At 45.4% G+C, this 15904-nt stretch overlaps 1 protein-coding gene across 1 annotated transcript in view; it reads left to right on the top strand.

Annotated features, from left to right (window-relative positions):
• Window positions 1–15904, top strand: part of STX18 (syntaxin 18) — a 1377880-nt gene that overhangs the window by 868148 nt on the left and 493828 nt on the right. The window contains exon 7 of the mRNA XM_044062606.1: window positions 1083–1171. Within this exon, the coding sequence (XP_043918541.1) occupies window positions 1083–1171 (89 nt within the window). The remainder of the gene's footprint in view (window positions 1–1082; window positions 1172–15904) is intronic.

Raw genomic sequence — 15904 nt, 5'->3', positions numbered from 1 at the left:
AATTGTACCTTTTGTAAGTGGGATATGTTAATCAGTTTGTTATAGGAAGGCATATTCGATTTGAGAAATGTAAAGGCTGAGGGTCATTATGAGAGGGGTAAGGAGCCTGAGCCCTGGATCCAAAGTCTGAAGTTTCAGGCATCAGATATGGTTAGATCTGACATGAGACGAATAGGAGAAAACAAAATGGATCTAGCATTGTGGTAAGTACATAACTTTCATTTTTGAATGTCTAAGCATGCATGTTCATGCATATATGGCAAGTGTCTATGTGTACACTGAGGCATATACACAAAAGCACACAGATTTTACATAGTTCTCATTACTGTTCGTGTAGAACTTTGCCATCTCTCGTCCATTAGTTTAGTAGTGGTAGATGAGCTAACACTTTTAGAGTTAAATGATCTCTCAGCTTCCATGCTTTAAATAATCAAGAAGTGCTCTATACAGGATTTCATAGAAAATTGAGATTGCCGATGCTGTACTAATAAGCCAAATGGCAAAGGGAGCCCACACACTTTGAATTGCACAGTCAGAAAAAATAAACTCCCTTTGTATCTAAACATTTCATGCAGACAGACTACCTCTGTTGTAGGTATGTGCACATAGTACTCAAATTACCTTATTTAAAGACTTGGCTGTAGGGATTATTCATTTTCTGGAGTCCAGAGTAAAACGTTTTGAAGAGATTTCCTTCTGTACCTGGTAATCCATCAGTGAAAAATGGAGTCCTGATCATTTGGTGTGGTAATACTCTAATGGTGATGCTGATCTCTGTGTATTTATTGCTTATAGGATGTCTTGCCTCTAAAACTCCTAATAATTTAACACTGAAAATAATTGAGTAGTGCTTGTTTGCAGGACAAAATTATGTCTTGGCTGTGAGACCTAAATACCTTTCCCCATAGGGTAAGAAGTCATGAGTTGTTTATCTTTTTTGACTGATTTGTTAAATACACGTCAAAGATTTGAGGTTAGTTGTTTTTGTTATTTTGTGCCAAATGAGCTGCCATTTATGTGTTTTAGTTAGCAACCATGGTGTTTTGTTTGGTTTTCTCAAATTGTTTATTATTCTTCTACAGATAAGAATGTTACAGATGTGAAGAATAGGTTAGACCTATGGGAGGACGGTAAAGTAGAAGATGAACTGTCTCCTGAAGAAATTCAAATGGTATTACTACTATTTTAATATTTTAATTCAGTGCTAAAATACAGAGTTAAAGTAGTAATATTTGATTGACAATGAACTAGCTAGTTTGGCAGTACATCTTATGCAAATGTCAGAGCAGCCGTGTATCTTTTTATCTGGTCGTTATAGAGCCAGTATATTGTGAGTTGATTTCTCAGAGTAGTTTTACTCCAAGTGGGTTTGATGGCTGCCACGTTCTTCCTTTTCTCCGGCCATCATTGAAACACAGTTGGCAGTCAGTTTTGATACAGTTTGTGTTGGCTGCCATCAGAAAAAAATGAGGCACAGAACTGTTGCCTGTTGGTTTTATCACTGTGGTATGACACATCCATTTGGTCTTCAACCTGTGGGTTCCCTGATCTGTATCAGGTCCGACTCTGCCGCATATCCAGCATCTGATCCAAGCTGAAAGCTCCTCCCCTTACCCATAATGCTCCTGTCTCCTTCCTCTCTTCAGATCTCGATTGCCGCCTACATGTCCGCATCTAAGCTGTCTGCATAAAAAGTTTGTGGTAAGTGCTGTTTTTTGGTGTAAATCTTTCCCTTTTCTCTCTCTACATTCCTTCTCTACTTTCTACCTCCCCTCCATGTTTCCGTCGGTAAAAAAAAAAAAAACACTCTCTCTCTCTCTCTCCCTTTTCTTGCATGTGTGGCTGTGTGATTGTAAGTGTGCTGGGCCTGAGGTTGGGACATGTCTGATGCTCCAAAGTCCGGCTTCAGAAAGTATACAGAGTGTGACCATAAACTCTCCCCAGCTCATGGCCACACTCTGTGCGTAGTGTGTCTTGGGGCAGCCCATCTCCAGACCTCCTGTTCATCTGTGCCTGGTTTAATCCCTGGGCACTTAAAGATAGAAGGGACAAACTAATTCTTAAGGCCCTTCTTCCCTCTTCAGGGACTCATGTCCCTGTGCCCCCGTCTTCTGCCCCTGCCTCCTCCCCGGTCTCTGGGACTCAAGCTCACTCCAAGGGGCCCGGGGATGGGGCCAAAACTTCTAGAAAGGATAGGCCAAGGAAGCAATCCCCAGATCGCGTGGCTTCGGCCAGCCCACCACCTAAAGTTAGGTCGGCTCTGAGACCGGAGTCTCCCCGGCTCCATTCTCCTCAGTTTTCCCTGGAGCTGGAGGAGCTCCGGATCCAGTCGCCGGCTCAAGTTTCTCCTCACTGCCCCTCCAGGCTGGTGTCAGTCGCCTCTTCCTCCAGCTCCACCAGGAGCCTTAGCAAAGTGGAGATGGATAGGAATATGTAGAAGTTCATCCACATCCAGATACAGGTGGGAGTCTTACCTGCCCCCTCTCTCTCTGGAGCGGGAAGCACACAGCTGTTTTTCACCCAGATTACTCCTCCTCTGATCCAACCTTTGGTTTCAGAGCCCTTGGATCAGAGGACTAGCTGTGTCGAGGGGCTGGCGCTGATGGTACCTTGTACCTCGACGCCAACTATGACCATGAGCAGGTCGGATCTGACTGGCTCTGACCGACAAGCTCTCGGAGCCGTAGCCTCTTTGTCCGATCCGAGGGGTTGATGTCGGCTCCATGTGTGTCAGAGCGCAGCCTTCCTCTTGGTATCTCAGTGCCTGGAGGTTTGGCTGTGACTCTCCTGTCAGGTCAGAGGGTGACGGCTCCTTTCTCAGGATGTCCATTCCCCATCAGCTTTAGATGTGGTGGAGAGGGTTCTCTTGATTTCCCGAGACCCTTGACCATCTCGTTTTCAGACTACACCTTGACTCCCTCCATTTCTGGTGCGGTTCCGGCCATCCTGCCATCTCAGGGACAGCCTGCTGCCACTTTACCTCAGGAAGCTTCTGCTTGGGAGCAGCAAGTCGTTGGCGAGTCCTCCCAAGAGATGCCCACTGAGGATCCCTCGCAAATGCACATGCAAAAGTAAGCACTTAGACTCCCCGGAGTCTGTCACTGAAGACACCAATATGGAGGATGGGGAAGGTTCTCCCTGGTCACCCCTCAAGGATGTCTCCTTTGGAGACATCATGGAACTCCTTCACCAGCGAGGGGGGGGGGGTGCCTGCCCAAAAACCTGCCTTGGATGAATTGGTGTTCCTCGAGGCATTTGGCACAGGACCATCTACTTCCTGGGTGGCCTCTCCCACAGATCCTGTAGTGGATCTCATTAAATCTCAGGCATGGAAGGAACCAGACATGGTGGAGCCCATTCCCAAACATCCGGATAAGGTCTTAAAACCCCCCCTCAGATAGATTATATTGGAACAAGGGATCCCCCATTGATGCCATGGTGGTGGCAGCGGCCACTAGGAAGGAGCTCTCTCAGGAGAGCTCTACGGTCCTTCCTCCTGACCGAGAGCCAAGGATGATGGACTATTTTCGGGAAGTGAGTGTACGCCTCAGCAACCTTCTCTGTTCGGGTGTGGAATTACATGGCACATGTGATTCGGCTGCAGCAAGACCTAGTTAAGGAGATCACTGAGTCGACGCCGGAGTCCATGTAGGCGGAGGAGAAATTTTCTCCACTTGTATGGCCACTCTAAAATCAGTTGCGAACACCTCTATGCGCTACCTCTCCCATGCAACAGAAGGAACTGCTATGGCAGCTGGTACAGGCGTTGCCATCAGATGACACGCCTGGCTCTGGCTCTTGTCAGTTTTTGAAACTTTTGAAGATGACACTTAACCAGTGCCCCATACGACGGTATTTCCCTGTTGGGGAAGTCAGTACGTGAGACTGTAGCTCAGAGTAAGGACGACGGGAAGACTTTGTCTGCCTTCAGGATCCGCCTCTCTGTGCCCCTCAACGATCCTTCTGTAGGAATCAGCGAGGGACCAAGAAGATGTTTCAGAAATCTCAGAATTTTCCCGAAACACTCAGGGCTCACCTTCCCCCAAGGAGCAGGGGGGGGTGGCAGTCGGGCAACCTTCAAGGGTTGCCCGACTGCTTGTCTCTGGTGGCAGTCGGGGGCCATCTTTCGTTGCACCTAACAGAGTGGGAGTCCATCACAAGAGATTGTTGGGTGTTAAGAATTATATCCAGAGGCTATTCAGTCTCCTTCCTCGAGCCACCTCCACCACCCAAACACCTCCCGGATGTTCCACCCATGCGCAGGGAGGATGCAGCACTGGAAATCACAAAGCTGCTAAGAAAGCAAGTCATGCAACCTGTCTCCCTAAACCACTCCAGATCAGATATTTATTCCAGGTTCTTTTTGGTGCCAAAGAAAATGGGGGACTTAAGACCCATTTTGGATCTGTCCACCTTGAACCTGTCTGTGGCCAAGGTGAAATTCCAAATGGTCACCCTTCAATCTATCCTGCCCTTCCTGCAGGAGAACAAATGAATGTGTTCGATCGACCTCCAGGATGCGTACTATCATATCAAGATGGACAGACGCTCTCTGAGGTTTCTCTGCTTCCGGCTAGGAGCCAGTCATTATCAGTTTAGAGTTCTCCCCTTTGGTCTCACCACAGTCCCCAGGGTGTTTACCAAAGTGATGTCAGTAGTAGCAGCTCACCTGAGACTCCAGGGCATTCAGGTATTTCCCTTCCTGGACAATTGGCTCCTCACTGCCTTGTCCAGGTATCAACTTTGTCAAGCGAGGGATTCTTTTCTTCTTCTAGCTCAGAGGTTGGACATTACCATCAATCTCAACAAATCGTCTCTGACCCCTGTCCAAACTTTAGACTTAATTGGGGCATGATTAGAGACAATTCAAACCAGAGTGTTTTTTATTCTAGACAGAATACGCAGTCTGAAGCTACATGTCCTGTGCATTCTTCAAACTCTGTCTCTAACAGCGAAAATTGTATTAAGGGTGTTGGGGTCCATGGCGGCCATGATCAATCTCTTGCCCTTGGTGCATCTTCACATTTAGATCCTTCAGTGGACCCTTTCATTACAGTGGTCTTTGTTAGATCTTCCATTGACTCACCCTGTCTGAATCTCTCGAGTGTGCAGGGACTCCCTTCAGTGGTGGATTCATTCTTCGGCTCGGAGACGTCCCTTTCTCCCACCATTTCCCACGGCCACTGTGACTATGGATGATCTACTCACTGCGATCTACTCAACTCTCCTTCCAACGTGAAATTCAGCGAGCTCTTTGCTCTGTAGGGGGAAGCCCCCAGAGACGCTCTGATTCATGCTTGGCCCCCTAGTCTTCTGTATGCTTATCCTCCTCTTCCCTTAATATCAAAATTTCTTCAAAAAGCTTGCAGGCTGGGGAGCTTAGTTATCCTCATTGCCCCATTCTGACCTCGCCATGTCTGGTTTCCCACTCTGAGGTCTCACTGGTGGCTCCACCATGGACGTTGGATCCAGTTCCGGATCTCATATCTCATCCCTCAGGGATTCCCCATCCAGACCTGGACAGTCTAAAGCTCACTGCTTGGCTGCTCCAGTTCCCATGATAGTCAGGACTCCAGGATTATCCTCCGTCAGAAGAACTGTAGTGCAGCTCATAAGTCTACCACCAGAAAAGTGTACTCCAGCAAATGGAAATGTTTTTCTATATGGGCCTCTCAGCATGCATTAGATCCTTTCACATCTCCAGTTTCTGCTGTGTTGGAATTTTTATCGAGAATATTTCAACAAGGTGCCAGTTTTTCTACGTCTAAGTTCAGCTTGCGGATATTTCTAATTGTCATATGGGGGATAATCTGTCTTCCTTAGCATCTTCAAAGCTTTGTAAGGTCTTCCTCATGTTCTATTTATTGTTGTGGTGAGGTTTAGCTCACTAGAGCGCGTGGCCCGCAGTGACTTGGATTTCTTTAGGTGGAGCATGTCCATCAATTCTGAGTTGGACATGCCTTTGTCAGTGAGGCAGAGATCACCTCTGAATAAGCGATATGCCACTGAGTACAACCGGAGTTTTTTCAGTTGGGCTGCATAGTACATATGCTTGAGGCCAGTAATCCTCTTGGTGAGGTGCTTTTGTGGTCTTTCCAGCTGTTGGAAGTGTCTTGTGAGGTACATCCCAAATGGGGCATTGTACTCTATGATGGGTCTGATGAGTGACGAGTAGAGGGGCACTATAACCTCTTTATTTCTAGATGCTAACCCCTTAGTAATTAGATGGGCCACATAGAAGGATTTCCTAACTACTTTGGCAATATGCTAACAAAAAATGTCTGGCTAGTTACACTAGACCTAAAAGATGACCACCTCCACATCCCCATCAGTGAATCGTGCAGAAAATTCCTTTGCTTCATAGCAGGCTCTCAACACTTTCAGTTCTCTGTGCTGCCTTTTGGCTTATCTACTGTTCCCAGAGTATTCAACAAATGCATGGCCCCGCCTATAGCATTCTGCAGACAGAGAAGTATACAGATTTATCCTTTTTTGGACGACTGCCTCATTCAGGCAGAGTGCAAAGAAAAGTTGCTCCAGGACCTTCTGTTTGTCAGATCACTCCTGATTTCCCTAGGCAAAACAAAACCCCACCAGGAAAATTATTTTCCTGGGAGCTGTGCTAGACACAGCATCCCAAATGGCCTTCTTATCCCCAGAAAAGCAGAGCTTCCTGCCTCTCTACTTCACCCAGCTGGCTTCCAGAAGCCACCTCACTGCGAGGAAGTTCCTGCAAGCCCTGGGATACATGGCATCTCACATCCTTCTTATCCCTCTCACCAGGCTTCACATGAGAAAACTTCAGTGGTACTTAAAGAACCTTTGGTGTCAGCACAGTCCCTAGAGACCACCCTCCATTTGATCCCGTGTATAAGGACTGAATTTCTCTGGTGGGCAGAGGCCTGTGCCATGAACAAAAGTCTTCCCTTCATCCTCCGCCTTTCCAGCCAGACCATCACCACCGATGCCTCAGACATTGCTTGGGGCTCTCACCTAGCAGGCAGGTTCACCCAAAGCTTTTGTAATGCCCAGCAACTTCACTTGCACATCAACCAGAAAGAAATGATGGCAGTGCAAAAAGCTCTGACTTCCTTCCAACCCCATCTCAGGCCAGGGGGTCTCCTTATAAAAACAGACAACACCACAGTGATGTGGTATATCAATAAGCAGGGGTGCCCAATCTTACCCCCTCTGCAGGTTAACCATGAGTTTCTGGCTTACAGCCACCTCCATGGGGCTACTCCTAATTGCCCAATACCTACCAGGGGTCAAAAACACACTGGCAGACCACCTAAGCAGAAACTTACTGGACCCCCACGAATGGCAGTGCCACAGGAAAATCTTTCTGCAAATCAGTCAGGAGTGGGGGACTCCAGAAGTGGATCTCTTTGCCTCGCACCTCAACTAAGAGCTGCAAAAGTTCTGTACCAGGGAGTATCACCTCCTAGCGTGGAAGGTGGATGCCTTGACCTTCCCCTGGAACTCCCTCTTTGTGTTCACGTACCCTCCTCTGCCCCTTATTCCCAAGGTTCTGATCAAAATAAGAGAGGAGAGACCAAAGGTCATCCTCAGTGCTCCAGATTGGCCCAGACAGCATTGGTACCCCCTATTACACAGCCTGACCTTGACTCAGGAGAGGGGGAAGGTACTGCACCCAGACCTACAGACTCTCAACCTTTCAGCATGGCTTATACACTAAAAGCTAACAAGGAGTCCCTGTTAAGCAAACCGGTCCTAGACATCATCACAGAGGCCAGAAGGCCCAGCACAAGAAAATCATACACAGACACAGGAAAGTGGAAAAGATTCTGCTGCTGGAAACAATCCAAAGGTGGAAGTACCTCCCAAACTTCCATCACTCTCATCCTGGCTTACCTAGCAGAGTTGCTCAATAGTGGCCTCTCTTTCTCCTCTAATAAAATTCATGCCTCTGCCATTTCTGCCCATTATGATTCAGACCCACCCCTCTTCTCTCATCCTTTGATTAAGCTATTCCTCAGAGGGGCTTCTAATATCAGACCTCCCAGAAGGCCTCCCACGCCACCCTGGGACCTGCATTATGTGCTAGAAAAACTAACCTTACCTCCTTTCGAACCTGCCGCTTCTACAGAATTGAAATACCGTTCATGGAAGACTGCCTTCCTACTAGCTATCACCTCAGCCAGAAGGGTTTTAGAACTTCAAGCTCTCATGGCTGTCGAGCCCTTCATAATTTTCCATGCAGACAGAGCCTTCCTGAGGACTAACCCCTCCTTTATGGCCAAGGTGGTGTCTGATGTGACCCTTAACCAAGGCCATACACCTTCCCACCTTCTTTTCCAACCCCCGAAACAAGGAGGAAAGGATTCTACACTCACTAGACGAGCACAGCCAACTCGGATACTATTTGGACCGCACTAAGCCATTCAGAAAAACAGACCAACTACTTGTAAGCTTTGCCCCAGGGGCAGAGGGGGAAGTCCATTTCCAAACGGATTTCACACTATATCCCTTTCTGCTACAGACCGTATGGGAAACCCTCCCCTAAGTCTGTCTGTTCCCATTTCACTAGTTCAGCCTCAACTTCCACTGCCTTTCTCAGAGGAGTACCCACCAGGGACATCTTGGAAGCAGCCACCTGGACCTCTGTCCATATCTTTAGAAAGCATTACCACCTACCTCTCTTTTCTAAGTCTAGGGCAGGCTTTGCCTCTGCAATTCTGCAGGGACTCTTAACCCATACCTAGAACTCAACCTATCCTTCCACCCCTTTCCTCAGCTTTGGGAATCCTCCTGCAGGTGATGACTGCAACAGTGAAACACGAAGAACATAGTACAGTTGTGTGTGTACACTTACCATAAATGTAGATGTTCGAGTGTATTCACTGTTGCAGTCTTGGTTTCCCTCCCTCCATCCCCCATTTAACATCTTTCCCTAGGGGGGACATAAACTTCTCAAGGTGACTTTTAGCCACCATGACCACCTTTCCTTTTTCCCTTTGTGCTTCTGACAAGTTAGGGCAAGAAAAACTGATGTAATGACGTTGGCTGCCTTGCTTTGTAGCACTGAAGACCTGATGTCAGACTAAAGGTGACGCAACCGGCGCACAAAAAGGTATTCGGGCCAACTGAGGGCTACCACAGCAGGGATAACCCACAGGTGATGACTGCAACAGTGAATACACTCGAAAATCTACATTTATGATAAGTGTACACACCTGTACTTTCCTCCCATATTTTGGACAAATGCCATCAGACATAATCTTGCACACTTCAAAACTGAGGCTATATGCAGTCTGCTGCATCTTTGATATGGCACGTCCTTTCTGGGCAGTCTGTTTTTCAGTGAAGTCCTGTTTAATAATAACTGCGGCTGGAGATATTGAACTACCTCCAAAGGAAGAGACCGATTCTTCACTGGTGGAGGGATCTATATGCCCCAACCTTTTTATCAGCATTCACCCCAGCATTCTGGGAGATGAAGCCTTCTAAAAGCCAAGGATTATCAGCTATGCATCTGAACCCACTCCCGCTGAATCCTACAGTAGTGTACCATAAAAGGGTTCTGACAAAAAAGACCCAGCTACAGTCATGTTTTACTCCACGGTGATCATGAAAAGTTTAAAACAGCCCCCAGGTTGGAGAGGTGTAATCAGGGTGTATGGGTCCTGGGTATGATAGTAAAAAGCTATGTCTTGGAATTGCTCCATTTACCCCTGACTTTTCCCCTTCAGTAAATTGCACTGCTTCGGATGAATTTTTTTTTTTTTTTTTTAATAAGAGGGAACATGGAGACTGTCCTGGTAAAAGAGCAAGGAGTGAGAGTTTACACCCGAGTACTTTCTGATTCCCTGTGGTATATGGGAACCTTAGAAGTATCTTTAATGCTGAATGAAGCACTCCAGTACCACACCACAAACTAAAAAAACTTTGTCTGTGATTAGGACTTTGCAATCATTGAGGCAGTTAACTGCAGGGGGTATTGAATGACAGTTCTCATTTGAGAGAGTAGTGTCAGATTGCCATAAATTTGACATGGACTTTTGTTGTCATCTTCAGGTTACAGTTGACATGCTGTTACTGTTCATATCAGTGTATACATTCTTTCTGTGAAGTGTGTTAGTCATTGGATGCTAAGCACCTGTCAGTGCCCAGTGCCCATACTTATTTTATTTTACTTCATTAAATCAATTGCACAGCTGAGTTGAGGCCAGTTTTTCAGTGCAAGCCCAGGAACACAGTTTATTTAGTTAAGTATTGCTACGTGCTTCCATGATTCCACTCACCAGGAGTCATCATCATCACTTGAAAAAAGTCATAGATGTTTAGTGCTACATACAGTATACTCTCTCATTGATGAGTTTTGCGTTCATTGGAGAGAGCTTAAGAACTCAGTGAGATTATCTATTTTGCAGAAGTGGGTTCTGGCACATCTGCTGGGTCTGAGTGGATGTAGTTCATTTGTGATATTCATGCTGTCTTTTTTGTGCTAATCTCAGTGTAGGTTTTCTGCACTGTATTGCTTCTCTTCACTGGCTGCAGAGCCATAATTTTCTGTCTGTCTTTCTCTCTCTCAACTAATTTGTTATGATCATCCAGGCTTGCTTCTTAACGGTGGTGTGTTTCTTATTGTAACCGTGAGTCACTCATTCTCTCTATTTTTTCTTTCTCAGCAAAGTCCCATTTTCAGATGCATCATTGGAAAGGTAAGGATCCAATTTCTATCTTTTTCCGATTCAACACATGGGTTGTCAGATCCGATTGGATCCGACCGCTGCACCATCTCTGAAGCTTCACTGATCCAGGGCTCTGACTCCTGTCCTACCCGTAATTCCCTTCACTACAACATCAGATTTTGTTTGACATCTGAAGCATCAGATATTTTTCTACAAGGGTTCTGCTAAGGAAAGTATATCCTTTGCTGTTTGATCAATTTTCTCCTACAATCTCCTTTCCTACCAAGAGGCTTGTTTCTCCAGATTCTTTTTTTTTTTTTTCTTTTTCTTCTTCTAGGCTATAGTAAAAGAAAAATTGAGTAGTTTATGATTAGATACAAGTATAGTTGTCTTCAGCTGTAGACGTTTTCTCTTCCCTATAACTGCTCCTTTGTAGATAGGAAGATTGTTCTAATTTTGATGTGTCGTTCTCTTTATTTTTTGTTACCTAGTACCATTACTGTGTTATTGGTACTGTTGGCTGTACCATTAGTTTTGTGTTCAAAATGTTTGACGGTCAAGGGTTTAAGAGGTGTACTGAATATGGGCACAAAATCCTGCCCCAAGATCCTCATTCTTTTTGTCTGCTCTTTGGGCACTGCGCATCTTGACACAGATTGTGAAACTTATGCCTGTTTTGGCACTAGGGCTCTCCAACCACAAAGGGAAAAACTAATAGTAAAAGGTACTTCACCACAAAATGGAAATTGAACAGTTCACCACCACAGAAAGCAAGAATGATTACCTTTATATTTTATTAAAATTCCAGTCCAGTAGTTGATTCTGAATGCAGTCCCACAGCACAGGTAAAATAAACACACACTTGGATCCAATAAAATCTGGTTAGCAGCAAATACAAAGCATAGAATGCAAACTTTCCTCCCTGCAAACTGTATCTGTAAAGGCTGAAGAGCTGAGGCGCTAGGGAAGTTTGCATTCTATGCTTTGTGTTTGCTGCTAACCAGATTTTATTGGATCAAAGTGTGTGTGTTTATTTTACCTGTGCTGTGGGACTGCATTCTGGATCAACTACTGGACTGGAGCTTTAATAAAATATAGAGGTAATCACTGTCTTCTTGCTTTTAATAGTAAAAGGTCTTCTTCCTGCACAGGCTGGGTTTTCCTTTCATGCTGCATTTTCTTCATGCATCATGAAGGCGACATTGGTTTCCTTCTCACCAAGGCATTCTGCTTTGGAGGTAATGGAGAGAGTTTTCTCTGCCCCAAGAGAAAGGATGCACCCACTTACTTCGGCTCCACTTCCCAGATCCAGTTGTCTTTGCTTCAAGAGCATCAACTTCCTACTCCACAGGGACAGCCATCTCAAAGTATCCAGGATACCCCTCACATTGTATTGATTTCTTCTGATACTTCTCCAGAGCACCAAACAAAGAAGTCCCTAGGAAGAGAAAGTGCAAAAGGAGATGCTTAGGCTCTCTTCAAGAGTCTGCCATGGAAGATACTGATTTCGATGAGGGGGGAGGGTCCCCAAGATCACCACCTAACAATGTCTTATTTGGAGACATGTTAGAGATCCTGAAGCAAAGGGATGGCTGGTTAGCCGATAACCCTTCCCAAGAGGAATTAGTATTCCTGGAAGCCTTTGGGTTTGACAATCTATCTCCTGGGTGACTCCACCCACCAATGAGCTCACTGATTTGATCTCTCGACAACAGTGGAAGGAACCTGACTCTGTTAAGCTGATCACCAAGAGACCAGACAGGATTTTGGCACCACCCAAGGACAGGGATTTTTGGAGCAAGGGAGTACCAGTTGATACCATAGTCGTAGCAGTGGCCACAAAAAAGGAACTTGCAGAACAAAGTTGTTTATCATCTAGGGTGCTGGACAGATTCAGGAGGCATGTATACATTTCAGAGACCTTTGCACTTCGGTCGCTGAACTATTTGGCATACGTCACCAGACTTCAGACGGATTTGATTAAAGAACTCACCAAATCCCCTCTCCGGAACCATTACTTCTGAGACAGAGAGCTCTATTGCTTCTCATTTGGCTACCTTAGTTCATTTCAAATTTGTCCATGAGGCTCATTTCACATTCAGCTGAAGGCAACTCAAGGGCGGTGGGTTCAGGCATTTCCATTAGGAGGCATGCCTGGATGTGCCTGTGTGATTTTGAGTAGCCCCTTCTTCCTTAGTCAGTGCTCTCTTTGATGGAAGTTCTTTAGGCCCCAAGGTTAGACGCACTATCCAGGTGAGAGCAGGATGATAAGACCCTGTCTGCCGTGGGCATGTTTTTCGACTCCTCAAAGAACTTTTTCTAGGAATCAATGCGGTGTTTGAAAAATGTGGTTTAGAAAGTCCCAGGGTTATTTCCATGGTCCACATGGAGATAGAGTCCCTCTCCCCTCTGCCCCTGGGGGAACTAATTGAAGATGCCATCCACAAGGCAGAGGAGGCTCACAGAACCAGGGGGTCCAGGGAAACTTGCTTTGACAGACCCTACCAGCACTCCTGAAAGGAGGCCCGATTGTCTACCTTTGGATGCTGACTGGTGAGCTTGATTAGAGATTACAAATGATACATGGGTGCAGAAAGTTATATCCAGAAGTTATATAATACCATTTTCCCTTTTACCCCCCCCCCCCTTAACAGGGAACAAATGTCCCGATGTTCCACTGAGTCAGAGGAAAGCAGCAGTTCTAGAAATAAAAAAAGCTGCTATACTCTAGATTATTTTAGTGCCAAAAAAAACAGACAGGAGATTGGAAACCAATTTTAGATCTCAGCAGTCTGAACAAATTGGTTCAGTATATGAAGTTCCAGATGGTCATGGTTCAGTCCATTCTGCCTTTCTTGCACAAGGACTACTGAATGTGCTGAACAGATCTTCAGGATGTGTACTGTCATATAAAAATGAACAGACGATCCAGAAGATACCTGCACCTCTGGCTGTGAGCCAGCTGTTACCAATTCAGAGCTCTGCTCTTTGTTCTTACCACAAATTCATAGCTCTGCCCTTTGTCCTTAACCACAGCCCCCTGGGTGTTCACTGAATGCATGGCAGTAGTGGCAGCTCACTTGAGACTGCAAGGATTCTGGGTGTTTTCATACTTGGATGACTGGCTCATAACTACTCTGACCAGGCATCACCTGACCAAAGCAGAAGATTATGTACTCCAGTTATGCTCTCATCTGGGAATTGCTATCAATCACAACAAATCTCAACTAGAACCAACTCAGATATTGGAGTTTATCAGAGCTTTGTTCAACACAGTATCCTTGACAGCTTCCCTTCCCTTACCAAGGGTACAAACCATACGATTCTGGGTCAGAAAGATCATTTAAAATTCCTCTCTCGGTTTTATTGATTCTTCAGGCTTTGGTTCAGTAACTGCTGTGATAGTTTTAGTTCCATTAGCAAGATAACACATGATAATTCTTAAGTGGACCCTAGCTACTTAATAGTTCATTCTACATCAACCCTTATCGACCCAAATCAAGACAACTCAGTCTTGAAAAAAATTACCTCCTTTGGTGGATTCGCTCTGATCAGCTAATGCAAAGTCACCTCTTCACCTTTCCTCAGCCCAAGGCCATAGTTACCACAGAAGCTTCTCAGATTTTGGGGGGGGGGGGCACTTCTTGGGAAAGACAGTCCAAGGCACATGGTCCCCCGAAGAAGCCAGTACTCACATCAGTGTCCTAGAAATGAGAGCTGTCCTCCTAGCATTGCAGGCCTTTCAAGACTGTCTCCTTTCTGGGACCATTGCGATCCAGACAGACGTGTCAGTGGTTTGGTACATCACAAAGAAGAACCAAATCCCCCATGTTGAGAAGCTTTGAGAGTGTCGCAGTGGATGATCTCAACCAATCGATTTCTGTTAGCAATGTACATTGTGGGGAAATCCAGCATGATAGCCGACAAGTTAAGCAGGCCCATTCTCATGCCTCACAAGTGGTCACTTAAGTAGCAGATAGGATATTTCATCGATGGCTCAAGTGTGATAGCCATTTCTGTGCATTTTAAGTGTTTTTTGATTGTATCTGGTTTATTTTCTGAAAAAAAAAAAATAAATACTTGTTTTCCGCCTTTCTAAGCTAGTATAGGTTAGTGCTGAATTCCGGGCTGTGTTACAAGTTTCTGTGTTTGCCCATACCTTACTTGGATAGAAGGAAGTTTCTCTGTTCACTGTGAGAGAGGGAGCTTTGAGCAGCCTATGTGTCCCTGGAGGAGTGGTCTCAGCCCAGGAAATTAATAGTTTATTGGCCATTTTGGGCTAATTTCTCTCTCTCTCTCTCTCTCATTTCCCTGCTATAAAATCCTCATTTGCGAGTTTTTTGGGCTAGTATACAGCTCAGCAAGGTCCTACCTGGTATCCTGCAGAGTTCTACAGCAGCAGAGAGACAAAAGAGAGACTTTGGAGTGATTAAGTATCATTTTTCTGCATTTTCTTGCTGCCTTTAGGTAATTCCGCCTAAAATGCCGATTTTCTAGAGTTTCTGCGATTTAAAAAGCTTGTTTCAGCTACATAGTCTACTTATTTTACTGCCTGCACTTTAACAAAGTGTTGTAGGCTACACACTCGTGTGATAGCCATTTCTGTGCATTTTAAAGTGTTTTTTTTGATTGTATCTGCTTTATTTTCTGAAAAAAAAAAATACTTGTTTTCCTGCCTTTGTAAGCTAGTATAGTCCAGTTTTCAGGTTAATGCTGAATTCAGGGCTGTGTTACAAGTTTCTGTGTTTGCCCATACCTTACTTGGATAGAAGGAAGTTTTTCTGTTCACTATGAGAGGGGGAGCTTTGAGCAGCCTATCTGTCCCTGGAGGAGTGGTTTCAGCCCAGAAATAGTTTATTGGCCATTTTGGGCTAATTTCTATCGCTTTCATTTCCCTGCTATAAAACCCGTATTTGTGTGGTTTTGCACGCCGGGCAGCGCCGGTTAGCTAGGGTATAACAATTTCCCAGCTCCACAAAGTCTACTCAATTTTTCCCTTGGAACTAGACAAACTTTCAACTTAAGCACGCAAACCATTCACTTCTCATCCCAGCACTTGCTCAAACCTCATAGCAAGCACTAATAAACCTTAGCACTAGACCCCCTATACTGTAGAGAAGGACAAGGCTCTCTATTCCCCCGTACCAGCCAATCAATAAAACAGTTCACTGTACCTATCCAGGCATGTCCAAAGGGCAGTTTCAGGTGTACTCTCTGGTCCAACTGGTGAATCTGGGCATTTTGTGGCA

This window comes from Protopterus annectens, chromosome 2.part1, assembly GCF_019279795.1.
Source record: "Protopterus annectens isolate FY-2018-M chromosome 2.part1, PAN1.0, whole genome shotgun sequence".
In the NCBI taxonomy this organism is placed as follows: Eukaryota; Metazoa; Chordata; order Ceratodontiformes; family Protopteridae; genus Protopterus; species Protopterus annectens.
This window is presented reverse-complemented; position numbering and strand designations above follow the sequence as displayed.